At 42.5% G+C, this 16,792-nt stretch overlaps 1 protein-coding gene across 4 annotated transcripts in view; it reads left to right on the top strand.

Moving 5' to 3' along the window:
• LOC112068458 (zinc finger protein aebp2) overlaps positions 1–16,792 on the top strand; it is a 47,652-nt gene that overhangs the window by 5,488 nt on the left and 25,372 nt on the right. Inside the window, exons 2-5 of one of the 4 annotated variants that reach the window (XM_024135620.2) lie at positions 363–585; positions 884–991; positions 1,190–1,382; positions 4,974–5,098. In XM_024135620.2, coding sequence (XP_023991388.1) covers positions 363–585; positions 884–991; positions 1,190–1,382; positions 4,974–5,098 — 649 coding nt within the window. Of the gene's footprint in view, positions 1–362; positions 601–883; positions 992–1,189; positions 1,383–4,955; positions 5,099–16,792 lie in introns of all 4 variants that reach the window. The other 3 variants (XM_024135618.2, XM_024135619.2, XM_024135617.2) reach the window with 3 other exon arrangements.

Raw genomic sequence — 16,792 nt, 5'->3', positions numbered from 1 at the left:
TAATGCATGTCTAAGACCCCCAGAAATGGCATGTGTATCAGATCAGCCACTGCAGCAGGTGCATGTACAGCTTTGAGTACACACAGACACAGGCAATCTGTTCCATTAGAAACAATGCTCCACCCTACTGTCAATCTTTACACACCTGTTCTTTACTGTCCTGTATAGAATACAGATGTCTACTTCTTTTGCACTCTTAATTCTTAGTAGTGGATCACAGTCTAAAGACAGAGTTAATATAGAGATGGAGGCTACTGGAACTGCTGGACTATTTTGCTCTGGACAGTTTGCTACAGTGATTAATTGTAACATCTCTTTAACCTCTCAATCACTATTTTTCTCATTCTCTTGCTCTCTCTCAGTGTCAGCAGTACCCTAATGGACATGGAGAGCACAGTATCCAGCGGGCGTTCCACCCCAGCCATGATGAATGGACAGGGCAGTGCCGCCCAGTGCCACTCCACTACCAAGGGCCAGGCGGTTGGCTATACCTGTTGTTGGGACCAGTGTGGCCTCTGCTTCACCTGCAGCCCTGACCTGGCTGAACACATCAGGGGCGTGCATGTCGATGGACAAAGAGGAGGGGTGGGTAGAACCAGGGTAATACAGGCTGTTCTGTAGGCTACAAGTATTTAAGCTTTGTGTGTCTCTGTGGGATCACTCTCCCTCTCTCTTCCTCTTTGGACCCACTTGTTAGCCAGCAAACGGCTGTCTGGAGAAGCGACTTCTTCTAAGAAAAATGTTGCTTGTCTGATCTTTATCTCTCCACCATATCCAACTCTTTCTCCCTCTTTTCTATATCTCTCTCTCTCTCTTCTCTCTCAACTCTCTTCCTCATGCCATCTCGCTCTCTCTTTCTCACTTTCTCACACTCTTCCTCCAGGTGTTTGTGTGTCTGTGGAAGGGCTGTAAGGTGTACAACACCCCTTCCACCAGTCAGAGCTGGCTCCAGAGACACATGCTGACACACAGCGGAGACAAACCCTTCAAGGTAATGTAATAATATATTCCACTAGGCAGACACTTTTATCCAAAGTACAGTGAATGCATATAGTGTTTTGTATATGCATGCGATCCCTGCAGCAATTGTAGCATTGTTACCAGATGGTGGGCAGGTGGTTTACTGAATGGTGACCTGCTTGTCACTGACCCTTGCTCTCTTTCTCTCTTCCTCTCTCTCCCACTGTAGTGTGTGGTCGGGGGCTGCAATGCCAGTTTCGCGTCCCAGGGGGGGCTAGCGCGCCATGTTCCAACCCACTTCAGCCAGCAGAGCTCCTCTAAGCTGTCCAGTCACGGCAGACTGAAGGAGGAGTCACCGTCTAAGGCTGGGCTTAATAAGAGAAAGAAACGAATCCTGATGAACAAACGCAGGCGCTCCCTACGTATGTACCCACTACAGTGTGTGTTTGTGTTCTGGAAAATGTTTTACTACAATATGCCTTCATGTACATTTTCTAAAAACTAGTTATAGCCTACTTTATATTTGATCTATTTTATTGAAGTAGAATACATGGTAAACTTTATTAAGGAATAGCAGTGGACTTATTTATTTATTAGTGTGTGTGAGTAGTTGCTGTGTGTGCAAGTGGTTGCTGTGTGTGTGTCACTCTAAAAGAGATGTTTTAGCCTCCTTTTAGTCCTCTGGGAAGAGAGGTTAGAATTGGACTGCACATACACACATAAAGTGCCTTCAGAAGGCATTCATACCCCTTAATTTATTCCACATGCTGTTACAGCCTGAATTGAAAATGGATTAAATCAAATTGTATTTGTCACATGCGCCGAATACAACAGGTCTAGAACTTACTGTGATATGTTTACTGACATGCCCTTAACCAACAATGCCGTTTTAAGAAGAAATATAAAACAGTAACAATAAAATAACAATAACGAGGCTATATACATGGAGTACCGGTACAGAGTAAATGTGTGGGGGTACAGGTTAGTAATGAGGCTATATACATGGAGTACCGGTACCGAGTAAATGTGTGGGGGTACAGGTTAGTAATGAGGCCTATATACATGGGAGTACCGGTACCGAGTCAATGTGTGGGGTACAGGTTAGTAATGAGGCTATATACATGGAGTACCGTACGAGTAAAGTGGGGTACAGGTTAGTAATGAGGCTATAACATGGAGTACCGGTACCGAGCAATGTGTGGGGGTACAGTTAGTAATGAGGCTATATACATGGAGTACCGGTACCGAGTCAATGTGTGGGGTACAGGTTAGTAATGAGGCTATATACATGGAGTACCGGTACGAGTCAATGTGTGGGGTACAGGTTAGTAATGAGCTATATACATGGAGTACCGGTACCGAGTCAATGTGTGGGGGTACAGGTTAGTAATGAGGCTATATACATGGAGTACCGGTATCGAGTCAATTGTGTGGGGTACAGTTAGTAATGAGGCTCATATACATGGAGTACCGGTACCGAGTCAATGTGTGGGGGTACAGGTTAGTAATGAGGCTATATACATGGAGTACCGGTATCGAGTCAATGTGCGGGGGTACAGGTTAGTAAAATAAAAAAATAGTTTACCTTTGTTGTACCAGAATTATAAAATATTCTATTTGTTTAAACAAAATGCATAATAGGCCTATATAAAGCACTTATGATAGCTTGGTTCTCGTAACTAAACAACTTTTTTTTTGTACCCGTTCCTCCTCCTATACATGGGGTATCGGTACCGAGTCAATGTGTGGGGGTACAGGTTAGCCAAAGAAATGTATGTTTTTCTCACCCATCTATAATGACCAAATGAATTTTTTGCAAAAGTATTGCAAATTAAATACAGAAGTTAGCATTCACATCCCTTTGCTCCGACCCTCCAAATTGAGCTCAGGTGCATCCAACTTTTTTATTTTTTTATTTCACCTTTATTTAACCAGGTAGGCTAGTTGAGAACAACTTCTCATTTACAACTGCCACCTGGCCAAGATAAAGCATAGCAGTGTGAACAGACAACAACACAGAGTTACACATGGAGTAAACAATAAACAAGTCAATAACACAGTAGGTCTAGGTCAATAACTTCCTTTGATCATCCTTGAAATGTCACTACAACTTGATTGGAGTCCACCTGTGGCCAATTCAATTGATTTAGAAAGAAGATCAGGGTGTGACAGTCCCACAGTTGACAGTGCATGTCGGAGCAGAAACTATACCATAAAGTCCAAGGAACTGTCCTTAGATCTCTGAGATATAATTGTGATGAGTCATATATATGGGGAAGGGTAGAAAACAATTTCTAGAGTGTTGAAAGTTTCCACGAGCACAGTGGTCTCCATCATTGGGAAATGGAAAAAATATGGAACTACCCAGACTCTATGTAGAGCTTGCCGTCTGACAGAACTCAGGAACCGGGCAAGAAGGACCTTGGTGACCAAGAACCGAATGTCCCAATGACCACTCTGACAGAACTACAGAGTTCCTTGACTAAGATGGGAGAACCTGCCAGAAGGAAAACAGTCTCTACAGCACTTCACCAATCTGGGCTTTATGGGAGAGTGGCCAGAGAGAAGCCACACCTAAGAAAAATGCATGTTTGCAATAGGCACATGAAAGACTCAGATCATATGGCAAAATATTCTGTCGTCTGATGAGACAAAAATGTAAGTATTTGACCTGAGTGCAAAGTGCTACGTCTAGAGAGAACCAGGCACAGCTCATCACCCGTTTAACACCATCTCTACCGTGAAGCATGGGGGTGGCGGCATCATGCTGTGGAGATGCTTTTCAGTGGCAGGGACTGGGAGACTGGTAAGGATAGAGGGAACAATGAATGGATCCAAATACAGGTAAATCCTGGATGGAACCTGCTTCACAGTGCAAACAACCTTAGACTGGGGTGAAGATTTACGTTCCAACAGGACAATGACCCCAAGCATACAGCCAAAGCAATGCTGGAATGGCTTCAGAAAAAGAATGTGAAAGTCCTTGATTGCCCAGCCAATGCCCAGACTTGAGTTCCATTGGGAATCTGTGAAAGACTTGAAGATTGCTGTTCTCCATCACTCCCCTTTAAACTTATCAGAGTTTGAGAAAATCTGCAAGGAAAAATGAAAGAAAATCTGATACAGACATACCAAAGATGACTCAAAGCTGTAATCGCCGCCAATGGTGCTTCTACAAAAAATATTGATTTTGAGGTGTGAATAATTATGTAAATTAAATATTTCTGTATAAATTAGCAAATCTTTCTAAAAGCATTATTTGTCATGTTATCATTATGGGGTATTGTGTGTAGATGGGTGAGAATTATCATTATTTTTAATCCATTTTGAATTCAGGCTGAAACACAACAAAATTAAATGTGGAGTAAGTCAAGAGGTATGAATACTTTCTGAAGGCACTGGACAGACAGACAGACAGACAGACAGGCAGGCAGGCAGGCAGGCAGGCAGGTTTCCTAGGTACTGAGGGGTTGGAATGGTTTGTTACTTCAGGTAACTCCTTCAGCTTGAATGTGCCATTCTCGGGCAAACAGGCTTTTTGAGCTCGTCTAGACTTCTAACAAAGATTGATAAAGGGCCATACAAAGTCAAGATGTGTCAAAATATTACTTCTCACTCGGAACAGCACTTGGGAGGAAGTTTGGATGGTGTCTGGCTCTTTGTCAGGAGAGAGAGAAATGTGAGAGTAGGACAGACAACACTTTTCTAAATATCTTTTGACATGAAAATGCCCTTGATTAATTTTCAGCCAGCCAACACATTCTCTCTCAACTATATCCCTGCTCTCTAGAATAATATGTTCAGCTCATAGTAGTAATACAGTAATAAAGCAGCAAGGAACCATTCAACAAGTTGTCCTATTTCACACTGTTTCATAGTAATCATCTTTGTGAGGAGAGGGTAGTGTTGGTGCTGGCCTGGTCTCACTGCTGTCTCACTTGTCTACATGGTGTCTCCTCACCTCTCATCCCAGACTCTCTCTGCTCTCATCCCAGTGTCTCCTCTCCCACCAGCGAGGCCCCATGACTTCTTCGATGCCCAGACCATGGACGCCATCAGACACCGGGCTATCTGCCTTAACCTGGCCACACACATGGAGAGCACAGGCAATGGACACAGTGTGGTGTTCCACAGCACGGTTAGTCCGTAAAGGGCATACAGACGCACACACACACACACACACAGAGAGCACCGGCAACGGACACAGTGTGGTCTTTAACAGCACGTTTAGTCTATTAACCCTTGGGATCCTGCTACACCAGTCCTGGCCACAAGGCCTGGCCACAAGGCCTGGTACATAACCCCAAATGAACCTCCTAGTCCTTACCCCCTTGGCACTGGTGTAGATCTGAGAGGATTGGATAGGAATCTGCAAAATGGCAACAGTTCCACTTGGACTATCAAGGGCAAGATGGAGCTACCACCATATTACTTAGACATATCCAATCCTCGGAAATCTACACAAGTGTCTGGGCATTAGGGTTTAATGGTTGATTTGGGATTCAGAGTTAGTAGAGATTTTCTCATCCTGAAAGCGTTCTCACATCCGTCTGTGCTGTTTATGGATCAGTCTTTCTCACTTTAGCCCTAGGGGACGTCAGAGACCAACATTTTACAAAAGTGTCTCTGTTCTCACTGAAGATGTTCTCCATGCACTTGCAGTGAACCTTGTGAACGCCCCTAGGATTGATTCAATACTTTTTGAATTCCTAGCTGGGTACACAGGAGAGACAATGGGTCTGTTTTGTTATTTGATGCTTGTTGCTAAGTAATATATTATGAATGAGTTATAACTGCATTAGCACTTTACTGCCTCCGGGGGACAAGGGTTACATTCCAAATGGCACCCTATCCCCGACATAGTGCACTACTTTTGACCAGGGCCCATATGGCTATGTTAAAAAATAGTGTACTATATAGGGTAAAGGGTGCCATTTGAGATGCAGTTAAGGAGTGGACCGACCTCACCTAGGCACTTCTTTGATTTCCTTATTTAAAAAAAATTACCAGATAAGGCTGTTTCTGTTTTGCTGACTAAGGCTTTCTCCTCTTGTGTGGCGATTGGTAGACTTTTTCAGCCATGTATTAATAGATGCATATTGAATAGTGATTGTCAGTGTGAATACTGAATGGTGGGCTGAGTTTTGTGAATGACTGTCTGTAATATCGTAGGGCATCACTAGAGGGCAGTTTGTCCCCTTCATTAAAATTGTTGTAGATTGGTTGGTCTCTTCCTTTAAGAGCAGAGGAAAGCAAAGGGTATCACAATCAACTGTGCTATTTTATCGCTCACCAGGAGCTGAGTGATTCCTAGTTTGCAGAGGAATGGCACTTGTCACTGGGCAGTATCACAGGGCACCCATGTATCAGTGAGTTTGCCTGCACTCACACTCAAATCAAGCCAAATCAAATTGTATTTGTCACATACACATGTTTAGCAGATGTTATTGCGGGTGTAGCGAAATTCTTGTAATGCTCTCATTACAGTACTCAAATGTGCAGGTGTAGACTTTACTGTGAAATGCTTACTAAAAAAGTAAGACATTTGACAAATAGAAAATAGTAGGAGTACTGGCACCCAGGGGTCACATTTATGCAGAATTCTGCGTTTTTCCAAATAAATATCATTACACTTCTGTTGTCATCTGATGAAAATTAAGCTATTTTCTGCCGAATGTGTTGCACTAATGTATATTCTGTGAAGGAAAATGGCTATTATAATAATGTTCATGGCGTCCTGGTCAGGGTAAACAAAACATTTCTTTATTAAAACTATCAGAAAGAATGTTGGTACTTATTTATTTTGATCCAAAGCCATGAATGAGTGAGTCACTTAGCTTTATGTGTCATCAACTTGATAATATATAACGATATTTTGCCTTCAAAAAAACGATAGAGAGCGATTGTAATCTGAATAAAGGCCCAAATAATAATATTTGTAAAGGCCAAAACATTTATTTCTGTTTTTAGAGGGAGAGAAATGCTGGGCCAATTGTGCGCCGCCCATAAAGGCCAAAATACAGCCCTGCTAATAGCCATAATGGCGCTGTACAACGTGACCTTGTGTTTGAAAGAACAGTAAGCAACAATTAGTTTATCTTCATTAGACAACTTTGTTCCAATATTATATGCAGACAATTACATTGATGGAAGCAGCATTCTTTCCGCAATATTAAGCTGATCCACCCCTAAGAAAAAAAAGGAAAAAAAACTTGTTCCAATATTTCTGTTAATTCAGTGATATTTATTCTCATAGTAATTCGTTATGGATCCATAGCTAAATAAACATCATCATTTTAAAGGAGTTATTTTTATAATTATTTCATTATCAAACGCATAAAGATGTTGATGAAGAAATACTGTACTGCTGTTTTGAGTTAGAAATGTAACACTTCAGAGTTGTCACGACTTCCACCGAAGGTAGTTCCTCTCCCTGTTCGGGTGGCGCTCGGCGTCGCCGGTCTACTAGCCATCACCAATCCCTTTTTCCTTTTCTGTTTGTTTAGTCTTTCGTTCTTTTCACACCTGGTTTCATTTGCCTTCATTTCTGTGTGTGTATATTTACCCTGTTGCCTGCCTAGGTTTGTGCGGGATTATTATTTTATTGTGATTTGCTCGGTGAGGTTATGCCATTTTCTTGTTTTCACGGATTTAATAAGAGTGTGTTATTGTCGGAACTTTGTTTGTTCCTCCGTGCGTTTGTGCGGGTTCTCTGTTGTCAAGGGCGTTTTACTTTTTTGATTGTGCCATACCTGTGTTGGTTGACTTGCCAATTTAAAGTACGCTTCTCAGACATCTCTGCTCTCCTGCGCCTGACTCCTTCACCTACCTCCTAATGCAACATTATCACAAGAGTACTTAAGCATCGAATACATTGCCGGTAGGGGGATGTTCACACCTACAGTAGCCATAAAGAGTCTATTGTCCTGCTAATCGGGCTACAAGTGTTTGAAAACCTGTTTTTAAAAACCCTCCAGCTGTCCATCACTACTGTAAATAAAACACAGCATCTTGTTTACATTATTTCTTACATTGTTAACCCAGAAAATCTCAAGTATTATTACATACAGCTGGGAAGAACTATTGGAAATAAAAGCGATGTCAACATACCATAGTTACGACTTTCCCGAAGCAGACCTCCATCCTGGACATGCGATCTTATCCCAGAGGCCTTCCCAAAACAGCGCAGTCACCACAGGAGAGTCAGACAGAGCGGCCTACTGGTCAGACTCAGAAGGCAGGCACACCATCCACCGCTTCCGAGCATTTTACTCGCCAATGTCCAATCTCTAGATAACAAGGTTGGACGAAATTAGGGGACGAGTTGCCTTCCAGAGGGACACCAGAGATTGTAACATTCTCTGTTTCATGGAAACATGGCTCACTCGGGATATGTTGTCAGAGTCGGTACAGCTACCCGGTTTCTTCACGCATCGCGCCGACAGAAACAAACATCTCTCTGGTAAGAAGAAGGGTGGGCGTGTATGCCTTATGATAAACGACTCATGATATAATCACAACAACATACAGGAACTCAAGTCCTTTTGTTCACCCGACCTAGAATTTCTTAAAATCAAATGCCGGCCTCAATTTTCTTCCAAAAGAATTCTCTTCGATTATAGTCACAGCCGTGTATATCCCCCCAAGCAGATCCCTCGTCGACCATACATCCTGAGGATGCATTTATTGTAGCTGGGGTTTTTAACAAAGCTAACCTAAGAACAATACTTCCTAAATTCTATCAGCATATCGAATGCGTGACTGGAGCTGATAGCTTTCTGGATCATTGCTACTCTAACTTCTGCCACGCACACAAAGCCCTCCCCCGCCCTGCCTTCGGCAAATCTGACCATGACTCCATTTTGTTGCTCCCAGCCTATAGACAGAATCTAAAACAGGAAACGCCTGCGTTCAGGTCAATACAACGCTGGTCTGACCAATCGGATTCCACGCTCCAAGATTGCTTCGAACATGTGGACTGGGATATGTTCCAGATAGCCTCAGACAATAACATTGATGTATACGCTGACTCAGTGAGCGAGTTTATTAGCAAGTGCATCGGAGATGTCGTGACCATTTCTCTGTGACCATTTAAAATATTTTACAAAAAGAAAACCAGCCCCGTCAACACCGACGTCTTGCTCCCAGACAAATCCTGGACTTTCTGACGGGCCGCCACCAGGTGGTGAAGGTAGGAAACAACATCTCCACCCTGCTGATCCTCAACACTGGGGCCCCACAAGGGTGCGTTCTCAGCCCTCTGCTGTACTCCCTGTTCACCCATGACTGCATGGCCATGCACACTTCCAACTCAATCATCAAGTTTGCAGACGACACTACAGTGGTAGGATTGGTTACCAACAACGACGAGACAGCCATCAGGGAGGAGGTGAGGGCCCTCGGAGTGTGGTGTCAGGAAAATAACCTCTCTCTCAACGTCAACAAAACAAAGGAGATGATCGTGGACTTCAGGAAACAGGGAGCACTCCCCTATCCACATCAACGGGACAGTAGTGGAGAAGGTGGAACGTTTTAAGTTCCTCGGCATAAACATCACGGATAAACTGAAATGGTCCAGCCACACAGATACAGATGCACAATCGAGAGCATCCTGTCGGGCTGTATCACGGCCTGGTACGGCAATTGCACCGCCCTCAATCACAAGGCTCTCCAGACTACCTGCCCTCCAGGACACCTATAGCACCCGATGTCACAGGAAGATCATCAAGGACAACAACCACCCGAGCCACTGCCTGTTCACCCCGCTATCATCCAGAAGGCGAGGTCAGTACAGGTGCATCAAAGTTGGGACCAAGAGGCTGAAAAACAACTTCTATCTCAAGGCCATCAGACTGTTAAACAGCCATCACAAACATAGAGAGGCTGCTGCCAACATACAGACTCAATTCTCTGGCCACTTAAATAAACTGACTTAATAAAGGTATCAATAGTCACTTTAAATAATGACACTTTAAAAATATTTACATATCCTACATTACTCATCTCATATGTATATACTGTATTTAACACCATCTACTGCATCTTGCCTATGCCCCACGCCATCGCTCATTCATATATTCAAATGTACATATTCTAATTCATCCCTTTTACATTTGTGTCTATGTGTGTGTATAAGGTAGTTGTTGTGAATTTGTTAGATTACTTGTTAGATTTTACTGCATAGTCGGAACTAGAAGCACAAGCATTTCCCTACACTCGCATTATCATCTGTTAACCATGTGTATGTGACCAATAAAAATGTATTTTACACTCTTTTTTTTCCATTCTTCATTGTAACCACAACATCACAAATAATTTGTATCTACCTTTCCAATTACTTTTAGAGTTTGGGATTAATTTGATATTATGGGGTTTCTATTCCAAGGAAAACGAAAAATATGGCGCTGTTCAGCATGACGGTCGGGAGTACAGTACTGGGCTATTTAGCTAAAGAGTCCAGTGTCTTGCGGGAGACCAGGGTTCAATTCCCAGATGGGGAGGAAGCAGTAGGCTGTCCTTGTAAAAAATAATTTGTTCTTAACTGACTTGCCGAGTTAAATAAAGGTTACACTAAGAGCGTAACATTTCTACACCCTAATATTCTAGTCTAACTAATACCCAAACGGAGATTCAGTGAAAATAAACATCTCATTGATATATCAAGACCAGTTCCCATGCTTGTCTCAGAGCAGCGCGAAACGGGGCTAAAATAGTTGTAGGCTTTTGCTTCAAATTCTATTGATTCTAACTTCAATATGCTCTTTAAATAAATAAGACCTGCACCACTTTTATCAGCACATTACTCAACACTAGTGAGACTCATGTCGGCTACTGTAGGCCTACAGTATATAGAAAAATATGATGTGACTCTCTTCCAATAATTACATATAGAGGGTTGGAGGATATTTCTGTAGTTCAGTGATATTTATTCCAATAGTAATTTGTTGGGGATCCATAACTAAATAAACATTGGCATTTTGAAAGAGTATTTTATAATTATTTTATAAATGAAAGCATAAAGATGCCATAGTTACATTATTTTTGTTTGAATGTGCAGACTGGCACTAAGAACAGAACAACGGGAACATTTCCCTAGTCAGTGCCATTTATTAATGCAATGCCCCTTAAAGTGTTGACAGTGGGGTCCACCTCCTCCTCCTCCCTTCCCCATGGGCTCCGTCGGTCTTATTTGCGCGGCTCTGCGGCCCATCCCGAGCCCCCTGCCCTCATGCCTTGAACCTTGCGCGCTTTCAGTGGATACAGCTGGAGAACTGCAAGGCAGTCCCATTGTACGCCTCTCTGGAGCCATGACCAATATATATTGTCCTGCTAATAACAGGGTTAATAATATATCTGTGAGAATATCCAACGAGATTTTATATAATTCTAAATTGATAATAATGACAGTAATCGCTTTGTTTAAAAATAATATTTTGGAGATGATTTTGTTTTCAAATAACTTATAATGAGCAATTAAAAGGCCATTCTTGAACATGGGGTGAGACATTGTTACTAATTTGTAAATAAAGCCAGTTTGTTATTTCGAAAGATTTATTTCTGTTTTTAGAGGGAGAAAAACCAAAAACCTACAGTCATCTCATGGGTCTCCCAGTCGAGGCCGGCACGGGTATTGAACCAGCATAGACCGTTGCACCACTCAGGCACTGTACAGTATGACCGGTCAGGAGTGGCCTACAGTAAGAGCAAAATAATCCTAACAAAATAATAAAAACCTTAGCGTAACAACAGTGTTGGTAAGTAATACTGAAGTCGTGCACAATTATCCGTTTCTATTTAGGTTTATGTCACCCATTCATTGTAATAGACACAGTAGGACCCAAAAGCATAATCAGTGCTCTAACTCCCCCTTACGCTGGTCTGGATCAATGAAGTGGTGATGCAGGGTACCGTACTGAACCACAAGTTACCTCTAAATCGCGTGGCGTAAACTCGCAACTTTTGAAGGAGGAACCACTGTATGTGTGATATTTGTGCATCTAACTTTCTCACTCATAATTATTCAAGATTTATTCAGGATTTTACGTAATCATGGATAGCATCATAAGAAACATTCTAAACAAACTGAAACAAACATTATTTACCATTAATTTCTATTGGGCACAAAATCATCTAAAACACAACCAAAACAAACAGCAAATGCATCCAACAAATGTGTAGAGTCACAAGCTTGATGTACCCATTGCGTGCTATGAATGTGGGATCAAATACTTAACTTTTTACTACTTTAATACACATACATGTGAATTTTACATAATACTTTTGGTCCCCTAAAATGGGGGGACTATGTACAAAAAGTGCTGCTATTTGTAAACGGTTTACCCTATATGGATGAAAATAACCTAAAATTAATGCTGATAGTCTGTACTTTAACTGCATAGTCATTGTTTGATTTCAAATCCAAACTTTTGGAGTATAGAACCAAAATAAGAAAAAATGCTTCACTGTCCCAATAATTACGGCGGGCGCTGTAATTCATATCATAGGCCTAATAGCACTGTAGCTCTTTTTACTTCAAATTTATTTATATAGCCCTTCGTACATCAGCTGATATCTCAAAGTGCTGTACAGAAACCCAGCCTAAAACCCCAAACAGCAAGCAATGCAGGTGTAGAAGCACGGTGGCTAGGAAAAACTCCCTAGAAAGGACAGAACCTAGGAAGAAACCTAGAGAGGAACCAGGCTATGAGGGGTGGCCAGTCCTCTTCTGGCTGTGCCGGGTGGAATTTATAACAGAAGATGTTCAAATGTTCATAAATGACCAGCATGGTAAATAATAATCACAGTAGTTGTCGAGGGTGCAGCACCTCAGGTGCTCAGGTGCTACTTGCACACAAAATAGCTGGATCGCCCCAGCCTGCCCTAGGGTCCACTTCCCTGCAGCGCCCCTACCCAACACACCCCACTCAGCTTTAGGATGAGTGAAACATTCAGTATTGGTTTCAGGCGTGTTAGGCCAAGGCCAGAGTGACAACCACATTAGAGTGTCTAGTTTGAGAAACAGACGCCTCACAAGTCCTCAACTGGCAGCTTCATTACATAGTACCCGCAAAACACCAGTCTCAACGTCAACAGTAAAGAAAAAGCAATATTTCAGACTGGCCAATAAAAATAAATGATTAAGATGGGCAAACTAACACAGACACTGGACAGGGGAACTCTCCCTAGAAAGCCAGCATCCCGGAGTCGCCTCTTCACTGTTGAAGTTGAGACTGGTGTTTTGCGGGTACTATTTAATGAAGCTTCCAGTTGAGGACTTGTGAGGCGCCTCTTTCTCAAACTAGACACTCTAATGTACTTGTCCACTTGCTAAGTTGTGCTCCGGGGCCTCCCAGTCCTCTTTATTTTCTGGTTAGAAACAGTTTGCGCTGTTCTGTGAAGGGAGTAGTGCACAACGTTGTACAAGATCTTCAGTTTCTTGGCAATTTCTCGCATGGAATAGCCTTAATTTCTCAGAACAAGAATAGACTGACGAGTTTCAGAAGAAAGTACTTTGTTTCTGGCCATTTTGAGGCTGTAATTGAACCCACAAATGCTGATGCTCCAGATACTCAACTAGTATGAAGAAAGCCAGTTATATTGCTTCTTTAATCAGAACAACAGTTTTCAGCTGTGCTAACATAATTGCAAAAGGGTTTTCTAATGATCAATTTGCTTTTTAAAATGATCAACTAGGATTACACAACATGCCATTGGAACACAGGAGTGATGGTTGCTGATCAAAATCAGCCGTTTCCAGCTACAATAGTCATTTACAACATTAACAATGTCTACACTGTATTTCTGATCATTTTGATGTTATTTTAATGGACAAAAAATGTGCTTTTCTTTTTAAAAAAACAAGGACATTTCTTAGTGACCTCAAACTTTTGAACTGTGGTATAAGTATTCAGACCCTTTACTCAGTACTTTGTTGAAGCACCTTTGGCAGCAATTACAGCATCAAGTCTTCTTGGTTATGACGCTACAAGCTTGGCACACCTGTATTTGGGGAGTTTCTCCCATTATTCTCTGCAGATCCTCTCAAGCTCTGGCAGTTTGGATGGGGATCGTCGCTGCACAGCTATTTTCAGGTCTCTCCATTGATGTTCGGTAGCGTTCATGTCCGGGTTCTGGCTGGGTCACTCAAGGACATTCAGAGACTTGTCCCGAAGCCACTCCTGTGTTGGTTTGGCTGTGTGCCTAGGGTCATTGACCTGTTAGAAGGTGAACCTTCGCCCCATCCTGAGGTCCTGAGCTCTCTGGCGCAGGTGTTCAAGAATCTCTCTGTACCTTGATCCTTACTAGTACCCCAGTCCCTGCCTCTGAAAAACATCCCCACAGCATGATGCTACCACCACAATGCTTCATTGTAGGGATAGTGCTAGGTTTCTTCCAGTTGTGTCGTTTGGCATTCAGGCCAAAGTGTTCAATCTTGGTTTCATCAGACTGGAGAATCTTGTTTCTCCTTTTGGCAAACTCAAGCGGACTGTCATGTGCCTTTTACAGAGGAGTGGCTTCCGTCTGGCCACTCTACCATTTAGGTCTGATTGGTAGAGTGCTGCAGAGATGGTTGTCCTTCTGGAAGGTTCCCTCATCTCCACAAAGGAACTCTAGCGCTCTGTCGGGGTGACCATTGGGTTCTTGGTCACCTCCCTGTCCAAGGCCCTTCTGACCTGATTGCTCAGTTTGGCCAGGCGGCCAGCTCTAGGAAAAGTATTGGTGGTTCCAAACTTATTTAATTTAAGAATGATGGAGGCCACTGTTTTTAAGGACATTTTTCGGTACCCTTTCCCAGATCTTTGCCTTGACACCATCCTGTCTTGGAGCTCTACTGGCTTGGTTTTTACTCTGACATGCACTGTCAACTGTGGGACCTTATATAGACAGGCGTGTACCTTTCCAAATCATGTCCAATCAATTGAATTTACCACATGTGGACTCCAAGTTGCAGAAACATCTCAAGGATGATCAATGGAAACAGAATACACCTGAGCTCAATTTCGAGTCTCATAGCAAAGGTTCTGAAATCTTAAATAAGATATTTCTTAAAACCTGTTTTCACTTTGTTATTATGGGGAATTTTGTGTCGATTGCTGACGATCTTGTTTTATTTAAACATCTCCTTTCACATATAGCTAGAAGGAAGTAAAAGATCCCTCAAGCCAATTGTTCTTTAACATACAGTGTAAAAGCATGTGCATGCATTTTTTAGCCTTGCCCGAGGTTCTCAGTTATGTAAAATAAGAATAACAACATAAAAAAATAATAAACTAAACCTCATAAACCCTTATAACATTGTTCTCAATATGACACCTAAACATATGGCCCTCCCTCACAGACACCTCTCTAACAACTGTTTGGTCATAAGTGAAAAAACCTGTTAAAGAATTAAGGGCATGGTCCGTGGACTCTTGTAACTGGAAAACCCTTTGTCACATACATGTCTAGGCGAACAGATATTCAGAAGATCTAACATAATTTATCATTCAGCAACTGTTACATTGAGTACATGGTTATATTCTGTTATACTATGTGCATACTTTAAACACAGTCTTTATCCCAACATAAGGGGCAGTCCCCCTTTTGGTACATGGCACAGAAAATTGGGTCCGCATGATGAAAATGTCCAAGTTTCACATCATCTAGTTTGCACCATTTGCACAAACCTCAAACATTACCTGTCACGGGGGATTTGCTACACAGTATACAATTGTCCATTCTATGTTTTTGGGCTGGCCCACTTATACCAGCCATTTTTTGTTGCTTTTCTCAATTTTGGGTCAATGTTTGATTCTGGGGTAGTTTCTTCATTGTGGCTACCCCAGATGTCCAGATTTTCTGTAGCAACCCACTTTATTGTGGTGTTGCCGTTGTCTTAGTTGGTGTGCTAGTGGGAGGTGTTTTTACCATTTCCTCTAGGTTTGCTGCTGTTGCTGTCAAGGCCATTCTATCGTTCTTCATCTGTCCTGGTTTCCACTGTCTGTTAGGAAGACCATGTGAGGGCAGAGAAGTAGATGGTAGGAAAGTCTCCTTCCCATTCTCCTGTTGTTATTTCTCTGTCCCCTTGGACAGCGCCTCCGTCGGGGATATCTGCCAGAGTAGGTATGTCATCAGGAGTAACAGGCATGTCACAGAGAGTGTCTGTTGGCTATTGGGAGATGCACCTTGGTCCTCTTCTCATTCTGTTTCCTCCAAGCTCCTGCCTGGTGTATCAGCATCCTCTTCCTCCTCATGGCTCGATGGTCGCTCGCCGATCCCCTCCGGGAACTCTGGTACAGTGGTTTAAATGGTACCATGTAGTGCTTCCTGTCACCTGGATGGCTGTTGGTGTTGCTAGGACCACTTTGTAGGGACCCTCTCACCTTGGCTCGTTCCACTTCCTCCGGAACACTCTGATGAAGACCTGGTCCCCTGGGATCACCGGACGGGGAACCGGACGCAGAACCACACCTTTTTCCCGTGAGGTTTTCAAACTCTGAGACTTATGGCCTCTGTTCTATGATTACACCACAGACAATCTTATTTCCATCTCTCATCACACAACAAAATGACATTCCAGCTGAAGCTGGTGACTTCCTTCCTTTCAGCTGAGCTGCTTTTAGTTTCTCCACTTTCTCCTTCTGGTTCCCAAGAGATTGGTAGCATAATAAGTCTTGGAAAGCAACGAAAAACACAAAACATAACAGTATTAACAATGTGGTAAGCTATGCATAATTATATATGCATGAAAACCAAAGACTGAGACCATGACAATTTCCACTCTCTCTTCACCTGACTCTATACCTCCAGGATACTTTTCATGCTGGACCCCACAAAAATGAAGGCCCTAAAA

This window comes from Salvelinus sp. IW2-2015, unplaced genomic scaffold, assembly GCF_002910315.2.
Source record: "Salvelinus sp. IW2-2015 unplaced genomic scaffold, ASM291031v2 Un_scaffold534, whole genome shotgun sequence".
Lineage (NCBI taxonomy): Eukaryota > Metazoa > Chordata > Actinopteri > Salmoniformes > Salmonidae > Salvelinus > Salvelinus sp. IW2-2015.
The sequence above is the reverse complement of the archived record's forward strand: the minus strand, read 5'-3'. Positions and strand labels throughout refer to the sequence as shown.